Source organism: Crocodylus siamensis, chromosome 4 (genome assembly GCF_052110815.1).
Source record: "Crocodylus siamensis isolate JL-2025a chromosome 4, ASM5211081v1, whole genome shotgun sequence".
In the NCBI taxonomy this organism is placed as follows: Eukaryota; Metazoa; Chordata; order Crocodylia; family Crocodylidae; genus Crocodylus; species Crocodylus siamensis.
Window position 1 is genome coordinate 168,661,115 of NC_143398.1, and position 19,568 is coordinate 168,680,682.

A 19,568-nucleotide genomic window follows, 5' to 3' on the forward strand; every position below is an offset into this window, starting at 1 on the left:
TTGGTGCTTAAAAAGAAGCTGCTTTCTCTTTGAATTATGTGGCCCTAAGATATGTTTTAACCCTATAAAATGCCACAGCCTGGCTATTACGGCCGTTTGTCATCTTTCCATTCCTCTTTGTTTTTCTTTAAACCAGTTAAGTTGTATGATTGTTTAGTTCAGTGATGCTTAACCTTTTCTGTTGATGGGCTGGATGGGCAGTACCTGGTCTGTCCATAGGCCAGATGTGTCCCTGATGTGGTGCTCAGGGTGGGCATGGCAGGGCCCCATTTGGCCACATAAAGGGAGTCAAGGGGCAACCCAGCCTGATCTGGCCCTGTGGAGAGGAAGGGGGCATAGCCTGGCCCCTACCCAGCGGCATGGAAAGGAGGTATGACCTGGTTCAGATTCAGCTGTGCTGGAGGCATGGGAATTTGGCAGCAGGAGACAATGGCCACTACTCCCCCACCACCACATTTTCCAGCTCACAGGGAACCCTGTAGGCCAGATGCAATTGCTTCACAAGCTGTATTTGGCCTACTGGCTGGAGGCTGAGCACCCCTGGGTTAGATAGTCAGAGCTCTGTGGCAGGGACTGTGTTTTCCAGAACCACCCAACACACTTTTGGCACCTGTAAAATAAATAATAAAGGAGAAGACACCAACTTGGTGTTTCTGAAGACGACAGCAAAATTTCTTCCAATGTTCTGCCTGAGAAAGGAAAAGGAAAATGTACAGCTTGCTGAAATGTTACTTCACTTGTGGCTCAGTCAAAAGATCTGTGTCAATCTGATAACAAGACTTCCTGTATCCCATGCAAAGCTGGCAGAAATGTATTAATACTGATGAGCACAAATAGTCTTCTGGAGTTTTTCTTAATTGTGAACTGGGTAGCCATCTTTCTTAAGGAAACAGTACACAGTAGTTTAAGCCTAAAAATCAGGCTTTGCATGGGTCTCTCTACAAAGTTTAATGATTCAAATGTACCTTTAGATTTTTCTCTGAAAATTGCTTTTGTTTCCAAGCCCACTGGGAGAATGGCCAAGCCAATCCAGATTGTGCTAGTAGGGGTGAACCAGGTAACAACACTACAGATCAGAAATTGACCCCTTTGGTATAAATGAATCCCAGTGGTTTAGCTTACTTTAACCATTTAACCACAGCGAATGAAGGCAGGAGGGGAGGACACAAAAGAAAATGCACATTTTAAAATCTGACTCTTGCTTCTTTCTTAGATTTAAAAAAAATTAGATCCTTAGATGGGGCCAGCTAACTCAGCTCCACTGAAGTCAACAGTTTTATTTATGCCTGTTTACACCAGCTGCATACCTTGCTCACAACTTTTAGCCTATCAGTCTATCTTTCAGGAGAAGGTTGTTAAACCAAAAACCCAACCTCAGTGGAACTCCGAACATCTTGACACATACCAGTGTTCCCTTGGATGTCCTCCTCCTTGTTTGAGAGGAAGGAGACTCTGGTGCTGTTGGTACCCTGACTCTGCTGCTGCAGAGTTGCATCCGTGAAGACAACTCCCCAGTCTATGTGGCTGATATCAGAGCGGGACCGGTTGTGCCCTGGCTTAAAAGTAGCAGCTTCCTCATTTTGCACCAGGATATCATTCACAGACCGGGGTCGATCTCTCCTCCGCTGACAGATATTGAAAATGTTAAAAGTGGAGGCCTCCCTCTGCTCCACCCAGGAGAGGTTGTCTGGGGCTGTGCCCCTTTGTAGCGTAAATGATTCTTTGGCAGGGAATGCTTTCGGAGCTTTGGTTTCCAAGAGGCCATTCTTGCAGCCTTCCCAAATAAGGCTGCTTTTTGCTAAAGAAGCAACATTTCTCAGATCTCTGCTGTCTTTGATCTGATTGAACACTTCATGCCCTACCAGCTCGGGGACCTCCTGAACCCCATACACTTCAGATGGCTGCACTATCTTTTCGAGCTTGGTATCAAAACTGTTGAAGAAATCTTCAGTCACCTCCAAGGCTGGGCTGATGTCATCCACTTCTAGTGCTTCCATTTCTTATGTCGCAGAAGATCTGGGTCTTCAGTGATGCACTAAGAAGATACCGCGTGAATGTTCAGGCACAGAAGATAAAAGTGCTTCAGGAAAGTTCCTGGCACTGCTTTACCTTAGATTTGGGAGGCAAAACATGTGCTAACCAAAACTCTGTTGATAAAGATCCCCTGCAAAAAAGTCTGGCTTCAGATGAGCTGCTTAATTTCCCCAGGTTATGGTTCAGGCTTGTGTTGTTTATGCAGATGATGGGATTGTAGCTCAGCTGTTCAGTGAAGCTGGTTCACAGCAGTCGGGAACTCCTGTAAAGCAAAATGGTATTTTAATAAACCCTTTTTCAAGTGAAACTGTTTAGTCCCCTAACTCTTTCCACAGCTGAAGCCCTCTATTTTTTAGGCACCAGTGTTACTATGAAGCCTACAGGGCTTCTGTTGGTCACTGAGTGGAGATCCTAATTCAAGGAGTGATAATATGTAAGCTGTACAGAGCAGGGTGGGGCACCAGATAAGGGGAAGCCAAAGTGATAACATTTGTTAGCCAGGATAAGCTTTTGAGAGCTACAGTGAAAAGTGGTATTTATCAGCTTTCTGTGACACCGCCATCTATGAAATGCTTGGTGCAGGCTTCTCTAAGGAAATCAGGGAAGCTTAAAAAAAGCCTGGAATTGGTTTAGAGACTCTTTCCCCCTCCCACCTGAAGTGATTCGCTCAGAGTCCTCTCCTAAAGGGTGCTTTATGCTCAGTCTGGTATGTTAAAGGGCTAATCTATCATCAGGGAGCATACCCTGATCTTACCAGGTTCAGTTGCTGTGTCATTTTTTTTACACCAGCTGCATACCTAGCTCACAACTTTTAGCCTATCAGTCTATCTTTCAGGAGAAGGTTGTTAAACCAAAAACCCAACCTCAGTGGAACTCAGTGCAATTGATGCTCCGTTCATAATGTTTGTGTTGTGGAGGGGCAAGTCCATTTAAAACTAATCCAACTCATTAGGAAACCTGGGCAAATTTTTCCAACTATCTAAGAATGCCTGGGTATTTCTACTAGTATAAGTATGGGCCTTGCAACTGCTGGAGGACACACGATGACTCATAAAACTGTGCCTACCCAGAGCAATGCAGTGCTGTGGAGATATACCTGTAATACTTCCAAACTAGCTTGGGTACCAGAAGCAGGACAGCAGCATTACTATAGTACCCCTGGCTGAACCACTTAGGTCTTCAGGGAAGGGTATACTAGCTCAGGCACAGTGCCATACTGACAGTTATACTGCTCAGCTAGCCCCAGGATCTCTGCATATTGACATTCAGATGTACCCTTAGTCTGCAATTTTTTTCCTCCCCAAGCAAAATAGACCCTAGCATACACAAACGTTACATATTCTTTTTTTTTCTTTTAATCCTGCACTAGAGGTAGATCACATTGAAGGATAAATCCACAACTGCTACCACCAAGAGGAACTGCTACATTTAGCTTAACTGGTTGAGATTTTGCTTTTAACATATCAGGCCCCAGGATTACTATAGATTAAAACAAAAAAACCCTTTAATCATTTTGTACAGTGGGGGCCAACCTTTTTGGCAGGTGTACCACAAATTAGCTCCATACCCTCCCCAACTGCCACTCTGGTCCCATTCCTCTGGTAAATCTGCTGCTTTGCTTTCTGCTCCTTTTTCTGTGCCCCATGACCAATCTCTTCTTCTGCTTTCTGCTTCCTGTCCTGTGCTCCCTCCCAATCTCCTGGTCTGCTTTCTGCTGCTGTGCTGTCTGTCTGTCCCCTCCACCATCTGCTGCAAGCCACACACAAAGGCTGCCTGTACCACTTGTGGCTCTTGTGCCACCAATTTAGAACAAAGTCTTTACCTGTAAACTTTTTCCATTCCCCAACAACTTGTTGGCTTCCACTCCTACATCCCTTTACTATAGCGAATTACATTTTTTCCCTGTGATGTTCCACTTAAACATAATTGATTACGAGACGATAAGAGCATAATTAACTGCATAATGATGTTCATCCCAATTTATCATCTTTTGCTTATGCTGAAACGCAACCAGGTTATCTGTATATCTAAGTACATAAACCCCTTACATGCCTCACATCTTTCTGCCTCACCATCTATTTTATAGCTTAACTGGACCTGGGTCATTGCGTACAAATTCTGTCTGCTTTGTAACTAATGGCACCCTTTAACTGACTGAGTCAGAAACCGTGATGATGCAGCAGCTCTCCAGGCTGATATTTACAAGCCTTGAAAATGACAGAAGCTAGTAAAATCTTTGTTTCGCTCCAATAGCAGCTCTAAAACTGTTGATTAGCCTTTAAAATGAAGAGAGCTAGTCAGTTCCGGGGCCCCTAATCCCATAGTGCTCTGTATTTAATAAGCACTGTTTATCTTGAGTTTGGGTAAGTGCATACCCTGGGTAAATGGAGAGCTTCCCAAGGCTCTGTGTTTAAATGGAGTACACTCTAAAAAGAAGGGGCCTTCCATCAACTGTGAGAGCTAGACCCGTCTTGCAATTCACAGATGGTGGTCTTTCTAAAAGGTTTTTCAAGAGATGTACTTTAAAAAAAATGCACATAACCATGGTCATTTCAAGCATTCATATAGGGTTTTTCCCTTCTAGCTATTTGTAATGGATCATCAAATCACTGTCTGTTAGACAGCCCTTGTGATAGTGCCCTGATCTGTATTCAGCTCTATGTGTGCACTTTGGAAAGCATATTTAGTTAGGCAAACTGATGTAACTAGATGTGGGGCTAGAATCAAAACCATGGAGCTGAGCAAAATCAGAATTAACATGGTTTAGAATCAGAATGGGATGAGAGCACTGGCTCTGCTCAGTTAACTAACTACACTAACTCTGAAAGCAGTGGAAAATAAAGACCTCTCTACTTACAGTCTGAGATGACACAAAACTAGAACCCAACTTCTAACCCACTTAGGATCTGCAGTTCATGCCCATCCTGCCCCTTTCTCTTTTACAGGCCTGGGCCAGACACAAAATTGTAGGGAACCAATTTTCCATTGTGGGGTCAACTGTAGCACAAGTCTATTGAAAGTAGTTATCACTGGGGAAACTTCCATTATTTGGGACCAAAAAGTCTTCCCTGATCAATTGGTGAGATCTTGGTGCTGCTAAACTGAACCATTAAAACGTGACCAAGGCTTGAACTAGACCCTATCTTAATCCTAATCCAACTCTGGACACCAACCCTGGGGCCCACCTTGACCTCTAGCTGGCAATCCTGGTGTCCTCTGAAGTCAGAGAAGGCCTTTGCTATCCATTTCAATGAAGCCAGGATTTTACCCTAACATTTGCCACTAAAATGCAGCCATTTCTGACAAGACACATTTATAAATAATACTCTGCCTCAAATCTCCTCTTGCGAACTATTAAAGCTGGTGTCTTGAGGTAAAAACAGAGGCAACGGATTTAATCCCTGGAAAGAGAAATGTAGAGTAAGAAATAACATTAAAGGAACTTCATTTGAACTTCTTCAGCCAGGACAAACGAGAGAGCAGGAAGCCTTTTCATGGGGGTCCCTTCAATCACCCTCCATTTATTGTCTCCCATGTAGTCAAATACCCCACTAGCATTTCCTTTTGGGGTGATCTTTACACAAGTGCAGTTAGTTAGACAGAAACAGGCATAAAATAATAAGATGCCAAACAATAAAAGCTAAAGACCATCCTATAAGATGCCATTTCACTTGGGTTGACAAAAAGTGCAACACTGTTCCCTGCTGAAAGTTCAAGCAACTTGAACAGCCATAAATAGAGAGAGGCTTCTGACCTGTCACTGCAATGCTGAGAGGAACAAAAGAGGCCACGAAACACAGGCTGACCTGGTTCTCCATTTTAAACAGGAATAAAATAGCAAGAAAACAAATAGAATACATATATAATCAAGGAATTATACACTTACACTCTGAAGGTTTATCATTGAATAGTGGAGGCCATATTTCACATGGCAGCAAACTTGTCCTGGTCTTGTAAAATGTAGCACACAACAGCCTGTGTTCTTACAAAACTGCATCTTCAAAATGACTTCATGTCCAGGAAGTGATGTTGAGTCACATGGTCAGACGAGGATGCCATGCTGCTGCATCATACTGTGGCATTGCAACATTGCCACCTTATGATACATTCTGTATTCCTGGACAAATAGTTATCAAAGGACATGTTAACAGTCGTGGTTGGGAAATCCCTGCTTTATATACAGATTAGGTGCTTTCTTTAAAGCAATGGGGACCAACCTTTTTTGGCAGACATGCCAGTTTAAACCCTATACCCTCCCCAAGTTCCACTCCAATACCCTTCCCCTGCCTGATCTACTACTCTTTTTTTGCCCCCTGCTTTCTGCCCTATCTGCCACTGCACTGCCTGCCCCCTCCCCAATGTGCAACATGCCAATAGAGGCTGCCCATACCACTTGTGGCATCTATGCCGCAAGTTAACCCCCCACCTTTAAAGAATGGAACGTGCAGTGTAGTGTGCAGAAGTTATCATTAGGACTTGGATACTGTGAAAACTGTTTCTCTTTAAATATATCTTGAGTAGGTCTCTGATAAGGGCATGCTGCAAGGGTTATACACAAGCTTCTGTGGTGAACTTGGATCAAATCAAAGTGGATTCTAGCATCATCTAATAGATTTGTGTCTTTGACAATGGCAAAGCAGTAGCATTTGTTCCCTTTGTCTGAATGATGGGTTTCCTTTTCAATCATTTTTAGGATAATTTATTTTATTACTACAAATGGCTAAACTGTTGTGGCAGAAATTTTTCACAGAAATTCAGCCTGGAGCAGACACCTGGCATAGAAAACTTCAGCTAAAATAGCCCAAATCTGTCAGTAACAAGCATCTGAAAATGAGGCTTTGTAAGGGGAACATGAAACAACCCTAACTGGCAGTCCTACTAGCCCCTGCAGTACTGGCAGTAGGAGCACTGTACTTAAGGTAAACTGTTGACAAAACATCTTGAAACTGGATCTAGGATAGCTGAAAACGAGCAAGTGCTTCTCTCTATCTGTCTAGAGATATTATATGCACAGGTATAAGTGAGAGAACAAAGTGGGGAAGATTTAGCACAAAGAAAGATTTTATTGGCATGAGCTAACAACCGCCATACCACCTGGATGTATGGAGCCAGGACTAAGATAGTCAGTTGTTCCAAATAAAATATGCAGGTGGCACAATATTTACTGAAGATTAGACAAGACTGGAAGGGGACTTAAGAGCTTAGTGACCAAGTAGAGGGAATTCAGGGTCCATAGATGCCCAGTAGTGACATGCTCTAGAAGGGATGGTTTGAATCTCCTGTGCCCATTTCTGGGTTCTCAAGTTACTCACTGCTCAGGGGAAGCACCTGGATGTCACTGGGGATAGCTCAGTGATCATCATACACGCTCCTGGAAGATGAGCGTTGTGAGAGATGGAGCAGTATGTTGCAGGCATAACTAGACTGCCACCACTCCAGGGGGATTTGTGTCTTGCCATGTTTAGCAAATAGTACCTCCAGTTACTGGGATAATATGAATATTTAAATGATGATAAAGTACAGAATCCTTTAACAAATAGTGCTCATCACATGGCCATGGATATCTTATGTGGGAATACACAGATGCAGGCTACCATGAAAAAGTCAGATTTATCAACGGCTACAGCAAAAAGGTATTCAAGAAACTGCAGTGTTTTCCTAGAATTCAAAGGGGGGTTGGGAGGAGGCAAAGAAAGGAGAACTATTGTATCTGGCTTGATTTTTTGAAGCAGATATAGTTGATGTGCTTTCGGACTGTCCAAGCATAAAATTGTGAGTAGCTATATTTATTAACTGAGACAATAATTTGCCCCCACCCCTTAAGGAATAACACTTAGGGACAAACTTCTAGGAGGATGCACAAGGATGTAACAGCACAATAATGGCGATAGACAAATCCTTGGATTGCAAATGGATCCCTTGTGTGCCAAGGATCTAGAAAAGTGAAATACTGCTCTTACTCGCACAGTTCCTTTCCATCAGATTGAACCCTTGCCATTTCCCTAAACTTGGGTATATGGATTGTTTGCCCAGTACTGAGAGAACTTTCTGAAGTGGATGCTTTGCAAACTTTCTACATGAGCAAGAATAACTTTTAGAAACGAAAATAAAGATTAACTTTAACTGCAACTGCAACAAGAAAAGGCTGAATCCAGAAGTTGGAACTGGTACAGACAGAGTCAAATTTAGTCCCGGACTTGTAGCATCTCTATGCTCTAGGTTGTTGGGTCATGTTCTCACATTGGAACTTCCTCTTCTGCACAAAGCCTGAACCAGTGGTGGGAGGAATGAACCATCCTGTGCATCTCAATGAAATGTTGACTGTATGATCCCATCCTGCTGCTTGTTCCCTCCCCTGCTGGTTGGGGGAAGTCTCCTCCTGGGACTACACTAGGTATAGATGGGGTCACAATGCAGGAGTGTAGCAAGAGGGCTAGAGAGGCCCTATTTTATGGTGTTTATAGGGACTGGACTGCCTTGACTCAGCCCATGGGTTACAAAACCAAGAACAGCAGAGTAACTACTTTACTAAATAAACTGCATGGAATCTACACTGAAAGGGTCTTAGTTTCACATCTCATTCAAAAGGCAGCCTCATTTCTTTGCCCACACTACCCAAAAACTCTGCCCTGTGAATGCTTTGGTTTGGGGACTAAAATGCCTTTTTTATGAATCAGGCCCTAAGGTACTTTGATCCATAACCTATGTTTCCTTTGATGCACCTTGAACAATTGATGCAGACTTCTCAGCACACCCTGTGCCTTTGGCTGCTGCTAAGATTTTAGCTGCATGTATGGGTCACAGATCAAAATACCACTTGGAATCTAAATGAGATGCATGTAGGTTGATGTCTCTAATAACTGCAGTCTTCTATGCAACAGTACTTAAGGGTCATTCAAAGTTGGAAGGCCCAAGACTGAATAGCTATAGGTATATTTAAGAAACTGCTTTCAGAGCTTCAGTTCAGGAAATGAGTTGTTACAGTATGAAACTGGAAGTAAGGACTCCTGGGTTCTAATATGCCGTGCCACTTCTTGGTTGTGAGTTGTCCACAGTTGCACAATAAATAAATCTGTGCCTCAAGCTACTACTATTTACATATCTCACAGGGATTATAAAGATTGATTAATGTTTGCAAAGAGATCTGAGCTCTAGGGAAGAAAGAAGGCAGAGAAATGAAAAGTTTGTTTTGCAGTCTAGGCTGCAGCATGGATCTTCCTGGCAAAACAAAGTAGTGCCTGATATTTTATCTGTACTGCAGTAGCACCAACACAGCAACAGTTTTAAACATATTTCTTATCAGACTCCCCTGTATATCAGGATGACCCCAGGACTCTCCCTCAGGTACCTGGAATATTTCACCCATCTAGCAATGTAGGGGTTGCTGCATCCCTGCCCTTCCTAGGTGGAGAGCCTCTCATGAGAAGACTCCAATCTGAGATCAAGGTGTAATTGAGATAGGTGCTGTTGGCACGTAATAAAAGAATTCCCTGTCACAAAGCACTTTGAAGCTAATACAATCTATTGGGACCCACGTGCTTAAACTGGTTTAAGCACATAACTTGTACGTCTTGTACAAGCATGTACTTGTAGTTCTAACTACAACTTGGTCTTCCTTCACTATGAACTGTTCTCCAGAGACAAATACATTCCTAAAAGTACTTGAAAGTATAAGGAATGCCTATCTCAAAGCCAATTATTTAAGCACCAACCTTGATACCATCCCATTAAGAACTGGGATAAAATATTAGATTCATGATTTAAATAGGTTTTGCTTTTTTTTTTTTATTGAGGGGCACCATAACTCTCCTTTTTTTTGTCTAAAAAGGAGGCAGGTCCACAAACTATTTCCTTCTTTTTTATGATAAGGAATCTGCTTCCAAAAGGATAAGAATCACTTACATGGCATCCAGTACTGCTTTTTTATATATATTTGACCAGAAAATAAATATTATAAGTTCTCTATCCCTGACCTCAATCAAAGTCAGTCTTTGCAGTACAGTCAGTATTGCTAAATCATTCATTTTAAAAGTACTTTCCAAAATAACAAGTTCTCAATCTTGCACATGTGGTGATGGGTTTTGTGTCAAGGAAAGAGATTTTAGAATAAATAGCTCCCTGAAAACTTCAACCCAATATTCAGCAGCAGTCAAAAAAGGCAAACAGAAGTTTAGGAATGATTAATAAGGGAATTGAAACAGCAGAAATAGACATTTATGCCACCATATAAATCAACTGTATGCCTTGTATGCCACACCTTGAATACTGCCTGCAGTTCTGGTTCCTCTATCTCCAAAAGGATGTACTGTATAGCAGAAGGCAGAAAAATCATAGAGAAAGAACAAGCATGATTGGGGTATGGAGAACATTTTGTACAAGGAGAAACTAAATAGGTTAGGACTTTTCAGCTTAGAGAAAAGTTGACCGAAAGGGGATATGATAGAAGACTACAGAAATAATGAATGGCATGGAAAAAGTGAACACAGATTTGTTATTTACTATCTCTCCAATACTAGAATTAAAGGACATACAATGGAATTATAAGAAAGCAGGTTTAAAACAAACTAAAGGAAGATTTTTTTCATGCAGTGTGTAACTAACTTGTGGAACTCATTGCCATTGGATGCTGTGGAAGTTCAAAAGCAGATGTGACAAATTCATAGAGGACAGGCCTATCAGTGAGTATTAAACATGAGTGGGGTGCAACTTCAGAGTTAGGATTTCCTAGCCCTCTTTATGCTGGAAGGTGTAATGGAAGAGGGGCAGAGGATGAATAATGCTGGATATGTCCTTAAACACTGTTCCACTTAACATTGCCTCTTTGCCATTGAAAGTGAGGCTAGTGGGCTAGACAGACCTATAGAAGTTCTTATGCTATGTTAATCAGGCCTTCAAAGATGTTAATTCATATACAGCAACTTCTAGGGTAAAACAAAATTTTAACAGCATACAGCAACACTGCAGTGAGCCCAAGGTACCAAAAGAAGTGACAAGGAAGGGGAAGGAGGAAATATGATGTGGAGAGATCAAGGATTGGGGAAAAAATTCTTTCCCAGGACTGATTTGTGTACAGCTTTCTGGAGATCCATATCATGCTGACTCTGCCCTGCAGCAATCTGACACACACTTAACTCTTGGCCAAAGAATGCTTTAAGAAATGAGGGCTTGCATCATTTCCTCCTTTACAGTAATTAACTGTTGGAAACTACTCTGGCTGGGCTGGGACTGAGGAATGGAGAAGTGGGCCTGAACAAAGACAGAAGAAATGGCAGTGTTGCCGAAGAGATGCTGTATGGTTCATGTTGCCATATGCATGCAAACACCACAGCCACACACATCGAGAGCGTGCTCAGACGAGTGCAGATGTGTGATATGCAGCGCCACAGACTCACCTGCAGCGCCACACACAGGTGTTCCCCACGCTGCTACTTTGCAGTGCAGGGTGGGGGGGCTGACCCCGGGAGATCCTGGGGCAGAGTGGATAAAAATATTCGATTCTTTTAAGAAATAAAAATACCCAACAGATTATTTTATTTAAATCATATTTTTGATTTAATCATATTTTAAGATGTTTTAAAATAACATAAAAACAGTTTTAATTTAAGATATGTTAAAGCTCAAAGACATAATTGAATAGGGATTATAGCTTCTAATGATATACTATTTGAGACAATATATTAATGTAACCTTTTGAGAAGTTTTATAAACAAGTCACAACAGGCCATGGACTATATTAGAGGCCCAATCTTACAGGTTCCCAGAGGCTCCTCTATAGATTAGTAAAGGTTAAAGAAAACCACTCTACCCAATGGGACTCAGCGCTCAGTCTAAAAGATCACATTAAGCATCTCTGTGATGCTTAGGTTCAGTTCTCAAACTGTGGATTTGTGTCTCCAGAGATCATAGGCAGACAAGATTCTTTGGGTAGATGTCGTATCTTGTATTAGATCAACTAAATAGTTGGAAAAATTGTTTTTTTGCAAGTTTTTGGGCACAAATACTCTTTTTCAGGCATAGGGAGAGTTTGTTGTCTCCAGGGATAACATCCTTGTTAACAGCAGTATATGGAGACGAGAACCTGTAAGATTGGGCCTCTAATATAGTCCATGGCCTCTTGTGACCTATTTATAAAACTTTTAAAAAGGTTACATGAATATATTGTCTGATTACCTACCCATCAGCCCTCTTGTCTCTCTATGAGTTTGTGTACACACAGACAAATCCTTACCTTTCTCACCAAGTGCAAACTTTCAAGTAGTCAAATGAATAAAGGATATCAAACAACTAAAATGCACTTTTTATAGAAAACAATGATTAAATAGAGGCTTCCTGCCCACTGACTTAAATCATGATATAAATTGATTTGATTTAAATCAAATCCACCCTGTCTTGGGGTCAAAAAACCATATGCCTTAAAAAAGTGGGGCAGTGCATATGGTGGCAGTGCATATGGTGGCAGTGCACACCACCCAAAACCAGAGCCTGGCCACTCCAGCTGCTGGTAAGGCGTCCTGCTGCAGTATTGCTGCAGCTCCCCAAGGCCCTCAGGTAAGGCTACTGGGGCAGGTACAGTTGCTGGCCCCAGCCTCCCCTACCCCACCCAGGGTAAGGTGATGTGCAAGGGTGTGCCACTGTTCCTTGTCCCTGGGGTAACATATGTTCCTTCTCATGGGGTCATGTCCCATGAGGCAGTCTATGCTCCCAGTGCATCCAGGTACTTAAACATGGCAGTAGTCTCAGTGAAGCCAGGAAGGGCTGTGCTGGAGTTTTAGCATTCAGCAGTTAGGTCGGGGTGGGCAATTATTTTGGGCGGAGGGCTGCTTACTGAGTTCTGGCAAGCCATCAAGGGCTGCATGACAGGCAGCCAGGGGCAGCTAAATATTAATTTTCTACACTTTTTAGGGGCCCCTTGGGCCGGACAGAATGCACTGCATCCAGGCCGCAGGCCACATTTTGCCTACCCCGAGTTAGGTGCTAATTCAACAATTAAACACATTCCTTAAACACATTCCTGACCTGTAATATGTGAACAGTCCCAATAACTTCAGCAAGATGTTTAAGCACCTTTCTGAATTAGGGCCTTAATGAATGTTCACTATACATGACCACCCATAAGTCTTAGGACCTATATACAACTGGCATAAGCCTGTTAAAACAGGGATGTTGGCTTTGGTTTTTGCCTCATGTAGCTCAGACGGGTCCTTGGAGCCATTCTGTTCTCCAAACCCATTATTTTGGAGGCAATTGTGAATGGAGCCTGGTGATGATAACTTTATTTGCATTGGGTGTGTGCATGTGTATACATTTGACTCGCATTTTGTCACATTGACTTTGACTGTTAAAAACCCTGTATATCTTGCCAGGCAGGCAAACTGGAGGCAACAGGCTGAACTTTTGAGATCAGCACAAAGAAAAGTATGTCCCATAACACGATGTCAGTCAGACACTGCTGTGGGTTTCATCAATAAAAGGATCCTTGAGCCTGCAGGAGTTGGGTATAAATGACTGAACCAAACATTTAAAAAAACAAAAAACAAACCCTGGCTGATGCTTGCTGTGGCTGGTCCTTTGCTCAACCAGCCCAGTGTGGATAAAAATCAACGATTTTTTTTTTAAATAACCACCCCCCCTTGATTTTTAAAATTTAAATCAGTTTTTTTGGATTTAATCATATTTTTTTATTTTTTGTTAAGATGCTTAAAAAACCCCAACCTACATAGTTTTAAGATATGTTAAAGCACAAAGATATTATCATGGAATAGGGATTGTAATTTCTAATTACATACTATATGAGTCAATATATTCATGTAACCTTTTTCGCAAAGTGTTATAATTAGGTCACAACAGCCCAAGGACTAATATTAGGGGCTCAATATTATGGGGTGCCCAGAGGCTCCTCTATACATTAGTAAAGATTAAAGAAAACCACTTTACCCAATGGGACTCAGTGCTCAGTCTAGAAGATCCCATTAAGCATCTCTGTGATGCTTATAGATTCATAGATGCTAGGGTCGGAAGGGACTTCAATAGATCATCGAGTCCGACCCCCTGCATAAGCAGGAAAGAGTGCTGGGCCTACATTACCCCAGCTAGATACACATCTAGCCTTCGCTTGAAGACCCCCAGGGTAGGGGAGAGCACCACCTCCCTTGGGAGCCCGTTCCAGACCTTGGCCACTCGAACTGTGAAGAAGTTCCTCCTAATATCCAATCTAAATCTGCTCTCTTCTAGCTTGTGGCCATTATTTCTTGTAACCCCCAGGGGGGCCTTGGTGAATAAATACTCACCAATTCCCTTCTGTGCCCCCCTGATGAACTTATAGGCAGCCACCAGGTCGCCTCTCAACCTTCTCTTGCGGAGGGTGAAAAGGTCCAGTTTCTCTAGTCTCTCCTCGTAGGGCTTGGCCTGCAGGCCCTTAACCATACGAGTGGCCCTTCTCTGGACCCTCTCCAGATTATCCGCATCCTTCGTGAAGTGCAGCGCCCAGAATTGCATGCAGTACTCCAGCTGCGGTCTGACCAGCGCCCGATAGAGGGGAAGTATCACCTCCTTGGACCTATTTGTCATGCATCTGCTGATGCACGATAAAGTGCCATTGGCTTTTCTGATGGTTTCGTCACACTGCCGACTCATGTTCATCTTGGAGTCCACTAGGACTCCAAGATTCCTTTCCACTTCCGTGCCACCCAGCAGGTCATTTCCTAGGCTGTAGGTGTGCTGGACATTTTTCCTCCCTAGATGCAGCACTTTGCATTTCTCCTTGTTGAACTGCATTCTGTTGTTTTCTGCCCACTTGTCTAACCTGTCCAGGTCTGCTTGCAGCTGCTCCCTGCCCTCCGGCGTGTCCACTTCGCCCCATAGCTTAGTGTCATCTGCAAACTTGGACAGAGTACATTTCACTCCCTCATCCAAGTCGCTGATGAAGACATTAAAGAGTATCGGTCCAAGGACCGAGCCCTGCGGGACCCCACTGCCCACACCCTTCCAGGTCGAAACCAACCCATCCACCACGACTCTCTGGGTGCGACCCTCCAGCCAATTCTCCACCCACCGGACTGTGCAGTCATCCAAGTCACAGCCCCTTAACTTGTTCACCAGTATGGGGTGGGATACCGTATCAAAGGCCTTCCTGAAGTCCAAGTATACGACATCCACCCCTCCTCCTGCGTCGAGGTGTTTTGTAACCTGGTCATAAAAAGAGACTAGATTGGTCAGGCACGATCTGCCTGCCACGAACCCATGCTGGTTTCCCCTCAGCATAACTTGCCCTGCCGGGCTCTCACAAATGTGAGCCTTGATAACTTTTTCAAAGACTTTGCCAAGGATGGAGGTGAGACTAACTGGCCTATAGTTGCCCGGGTCCTCCTTCCTCCCCTTCTTGAAAATGGGAACCACATTGGCCCTTTTCCAGTCCTCCGGGACTTGACCCGTGCGCCACGAGCGTTCAAATATTCCCGCCAGTGGCTCTGCAATGATGTCGGCCAGTGCCTTCAGTACCCTCGGATGGAGCTCATCCAGGCCTGCCGACTTAAAGGCATCCAGTTCTTCCAAGTGACCCTGCACCACCTCAGGGTCCACGCATGGAAGTCTGGTGCCTTGCTGCTGCCTCCCTACACTCCCAGTGAGAGACTTGTCATGCCTCTCGCTTAGGAACACTGAGGCGAAGAACTCGTTGAGTTCAGCCTTGTCCCCTCTGTCCGTCACCAATTGTTTCTGCCCATTTAGCAGAGGTCCTATTCCTCCCTGGGCCTTCCTTTTACTCCCTATATATTTAAAAAACAATTTCTTATTGTCTTTTACTTGGGTTGCCATCCTCAGCTCCATGGTAGCTTTGGCCTGTCTAACTGCCTCCCTACAAGCACGAGCAGAAGAGGTATATTCCTCTTTGGTGATCTCTCCCTGTTTCCACTTTTTATGTGCTCCCCTTTTGGCCCTTAGTCTGCCCTGGATTTCTCTGGTCAGCCAGGGAAGCCTCCTGGCCCCTTTCCCTCTTTTACCTCTCACGGGGATCTTCTCGCTTTTGCTCAAAGGATAGTTTCCTTAAGGCACAGCCACCCTTCTTGGGCTCCCATCATTTCAAAACTACTACTCTGCAGTGCGTCCTTCACTAATCGCCTGAGTTCACTGAAATCAGCTTTCCTAAAGTCCAGCATGTTCACCCTACTAGTTACCTTACCCACTCGACACCTTATGTTGAATTGTATTTTTAGGTGATCACTGTCCCCCAGATGGCTACCGATCTGTAGGTCCCCTACTATGTCATCCCCTGTTGCCAATACCAGATCCAGTAAGGCATTCCCCCTAGTGGGACCATGTACCTCCTACATCAGGTGGAGGTCCTGTACACAGGTTAGAAATCTGCGTGAGCGGTGGGACTTTGCTGTCTGTGTCTCCCAACAGATGTCCGGGTAGTTTAGGTCCCCCATGACCACCGCCTCTTTAGCTTTTATGGTCTCCGAGAGTTGCCTCAGGAGCCCCAAATCTATTTCTTCCCCTTGATGTGGGGGTCTGTAGCAGTTTCAGTTCTCAAACTGGATTTGTGTCTCCAGAGATAATATCCTTGTTAACAGCAGTATATGGAGATAGGTAATCAGCTCTGCTTTCTCTCATTTATCAGCCCTCTTGTTTCTCTGCAAGTTTGTGTACACAGAGTCAAGCCCTTACCTCTCTCTAAAACTGCAAAGTTTCAAGAAGTTAAATGAATAAAGGATATTGAACAACAAGAATGCACTTTTTGGAGAAAAGGATTAAATCAGTATCCTGACAAGTGATTTAAATCATGATTCAAATTAAATCCACCCTGAACCAGACTATCTTGGTCCAGGAAGTGGAGGAAGCTGGCATATCCTCTATGGCAGCTAAATACAAACAAAATATTTGTAGAACTAAACAATCTATGAAAAGGTTTTACTGATCGTTGTTCTCCCTGCTTGAGCACTGCGTCAGGGGTAAGAAACAGCCCTGAAAATAGCATGAGACTTTTCCCCAAATGGAAACTGAGTTGAAAATCTTTTAGCTGGCCTTCATACATCCCAACTTGTTTGTTTGTTTTTTTAATAGTAAAAAGAGATTCACTAGTTTGCATGAGTGCTGCTTCCCAAGCAGAAACTGAGATATCACTAAGAGCTGGGTCAAGAATTCTGCTGGATGGAGAATACTTGAATTTCTACTTGGGGTATTCTGCTGCTGCTGCTGCACTGCATACAAGTGTCCTCCTGACGCGACTTTCATCCAACAAGTGCATTTCAACAGCGACACATGTGAACAGAGCATTGAGAAGTATGGCATTCAACATCTTTCAGGCAGGCCCAGAGATTGCAGGCAGACCCAAGACACTATGGGACTTCTCTAGATAAAGTGTTATCCAATAGAAACATAAAGAATTTTGTTTTTTATTACTTTATTATCTAGGCTCCAGACAATTCTCTTCACTATAGATGGTACTCAAGGACCACCCTGTAGACCAGAGCTGGCCAAATGGCATGAGCAGCTTCTGGGTGTGGCATGTCGCAGATTAAGGAGGGGACAGGCAGCCCAATGCCAGATAAGGTAGGGAGCAGAAGATTGGACAGGGAGCACAAAGCAGGAACCCAAGAGCAAAGCAGCAGATTGGGCAGGGGAAGGGGATTGAAGTGGAAATTATGGAGGGTGCAGGGCTCATTTGTGGCACGTCTCCCAAAAAGGTTGTCCCCTACTGCCTTAGAAGATACCTGAGGTCTCAAAGCTCATGTAAACCTAATTATTACAAAAAATGCTACTTACTAAGAAAAATCTCTTAAAAAAATTCTGATTTTTCAATTTGTCAGGGCTATTGCGGTGAAACACTTCTTATTGCCTAGAGAAAAACATCTAAATGATATTAAACGTCAACAAAATTGCATAGCCACCCTTCTCCCTTCTGAGATTATGTCAACCTTGTGAAAACCTGCCAAGTCATGGAGACTAGTTACAACACCACAGTACTGCACTATTCCCTCCACACAGATCAGTCTTCCTGGTTTACTGCAGTAAATTACACCTTTTTCTCAAGTGATCTTTGCAAGGGCTCAGCAGAAATCCAGTAACAGCTGATTAATTTATATGCAACATCCAATATTATTTCTTAGGCTGCCAAAGTTTGTCAGGCATTGCAGTGATAAGGGCCACAGAGGTAGGTGACTTCTGTGGAATAATTAGATCTTTCAGCTACATTATGTAGCATCTTCCCCTACATTTTTGGTTCCTAGATTTCTTAATCTGGGCTCTAAAAAATACACAATCCTGTGTTAGAAAGAATGTCAGGAAAGCCCAGTGCTACATAACTGAAGCTACTGTTGTTGCAATGACATGGTCTTGCTCCTGCAACAATTTACATATCATCATCTCTTGTGCACCACAAGCAGTTGCACTCAGTTCAGTGAGACTGCTCAGACTGCAGGAACATTTAACACGTAGCTAAACCAGTGCAAAAGCGCAACTTTAAAAGCTCTTTTCTCTGAGGATCAGTAAATACATCAGATACAACTCATTCTTTTTGCCAGCTTGGTATTTCATCTCTATCTTACTTTCCCAAGGCTAGTGACTGTAGCATATAGTATTACCTATGAGATTTATACCTGGGTGTAACCCTACAGGGATGATTTCATCCTACAGTTAGTGATTCTGTTTAATGGGTCTTGGGTGCTGGGACATTTTAAAAAAAAAAAATGACAACAAAGAAAAAACTATTATCAAAAAGAAAAACAGGCCACTGGAATGTGCTGACCCCCAACAGAGGGTTGTGGTGCTGTTGTACAGCAGTGCATACACCTCCAAACACGCAACACGTGTACACTCATGTACGCACAGCTGAACATGCACATGCATGCCCATATGTACGCATGTGCACATGTGCCCGCACACACCCATGCACCCATGCAGACACACATGGATATGCGCACACACTGCTGAACACGTTAACACATGTGCATGAGGATGCACCCACATCATACACACATACACACACTTGCATATGCACTCGGGGTATATACACATATAACACGTGCGTGTATACACATGCATGCACATGTGTACACTGGGGTACACATGTATACACGTGTGTATGCACAGGTGCAAGCACATGCGGGCATGGACTTGCACATGCACTTGCGCACACACATGCATGCGTGCACAGGCATACACACCCACCTGTACATACACACGCACCCTTGCATGTGCACTGGAACACACACCTGTGCACCTGCACACACACCCATGTGCGCCCACCTGTACACACGTGCACACACTTGCACATGCACCTGTACACACGCACTTGCATGCGCACGTGCACCTGTACACACGCACGCACCCTTGCACGTGCACTGGAACACACACCTGTGCACCCGCGCACACACCCATGTGCGCCCACTTGTACACACATGCACACACTTGCACACGCACCTGTACACACGCACTTGCATGCGCACGCGCACCTGTACACACATGCACATACTTGCACACGCACCTGTACACATGCATTTGCATGCGCACGCGCACCTGCACACACGGACACACAC

General features: G+C 43.7%; 1 protein-coding gene across 3 annotated transcripts in view; it reads right to left on the reverse strand.

Annotated features, from left to right (window-relative positions):
- PLEKHM3 (pleckstrin homology domain containing M3) overlaps positions 1 to 19,568 on the reverse strand; it is a 128,987-nt gene that overhangs the window by 107,141 nt on the left and 2,278 nt on the right. Inside the window, exons 2-4 of one of the 3 annotated variants that reach the window (XM_090044852.1) lie at positions 5,921 to 6,151; positions 1,406 to 2,296; positions 645 to 689 (exon numbers count right to left, since the gene is read on the reverse strand). In XM_090044852.1, coding sequence (XP_089900978.1) covers positions 645 to 689; positions 1,406 to 1,997 — 637 coding nt within the window. In that variant the 5' untranslated portion in view covers positions 1,998 to 2,296; positions 5,921 to 6,151. The remainder of the gene's footprint in view (positions 1 to 644; positions 690 to 1,405; positions 2,297 to 5,920; positions 6,152 to 19,568) is intronic. The other 2 variants (XM_090044853.1, XM_090044854.1) reach the window with 2 other exon arrangements.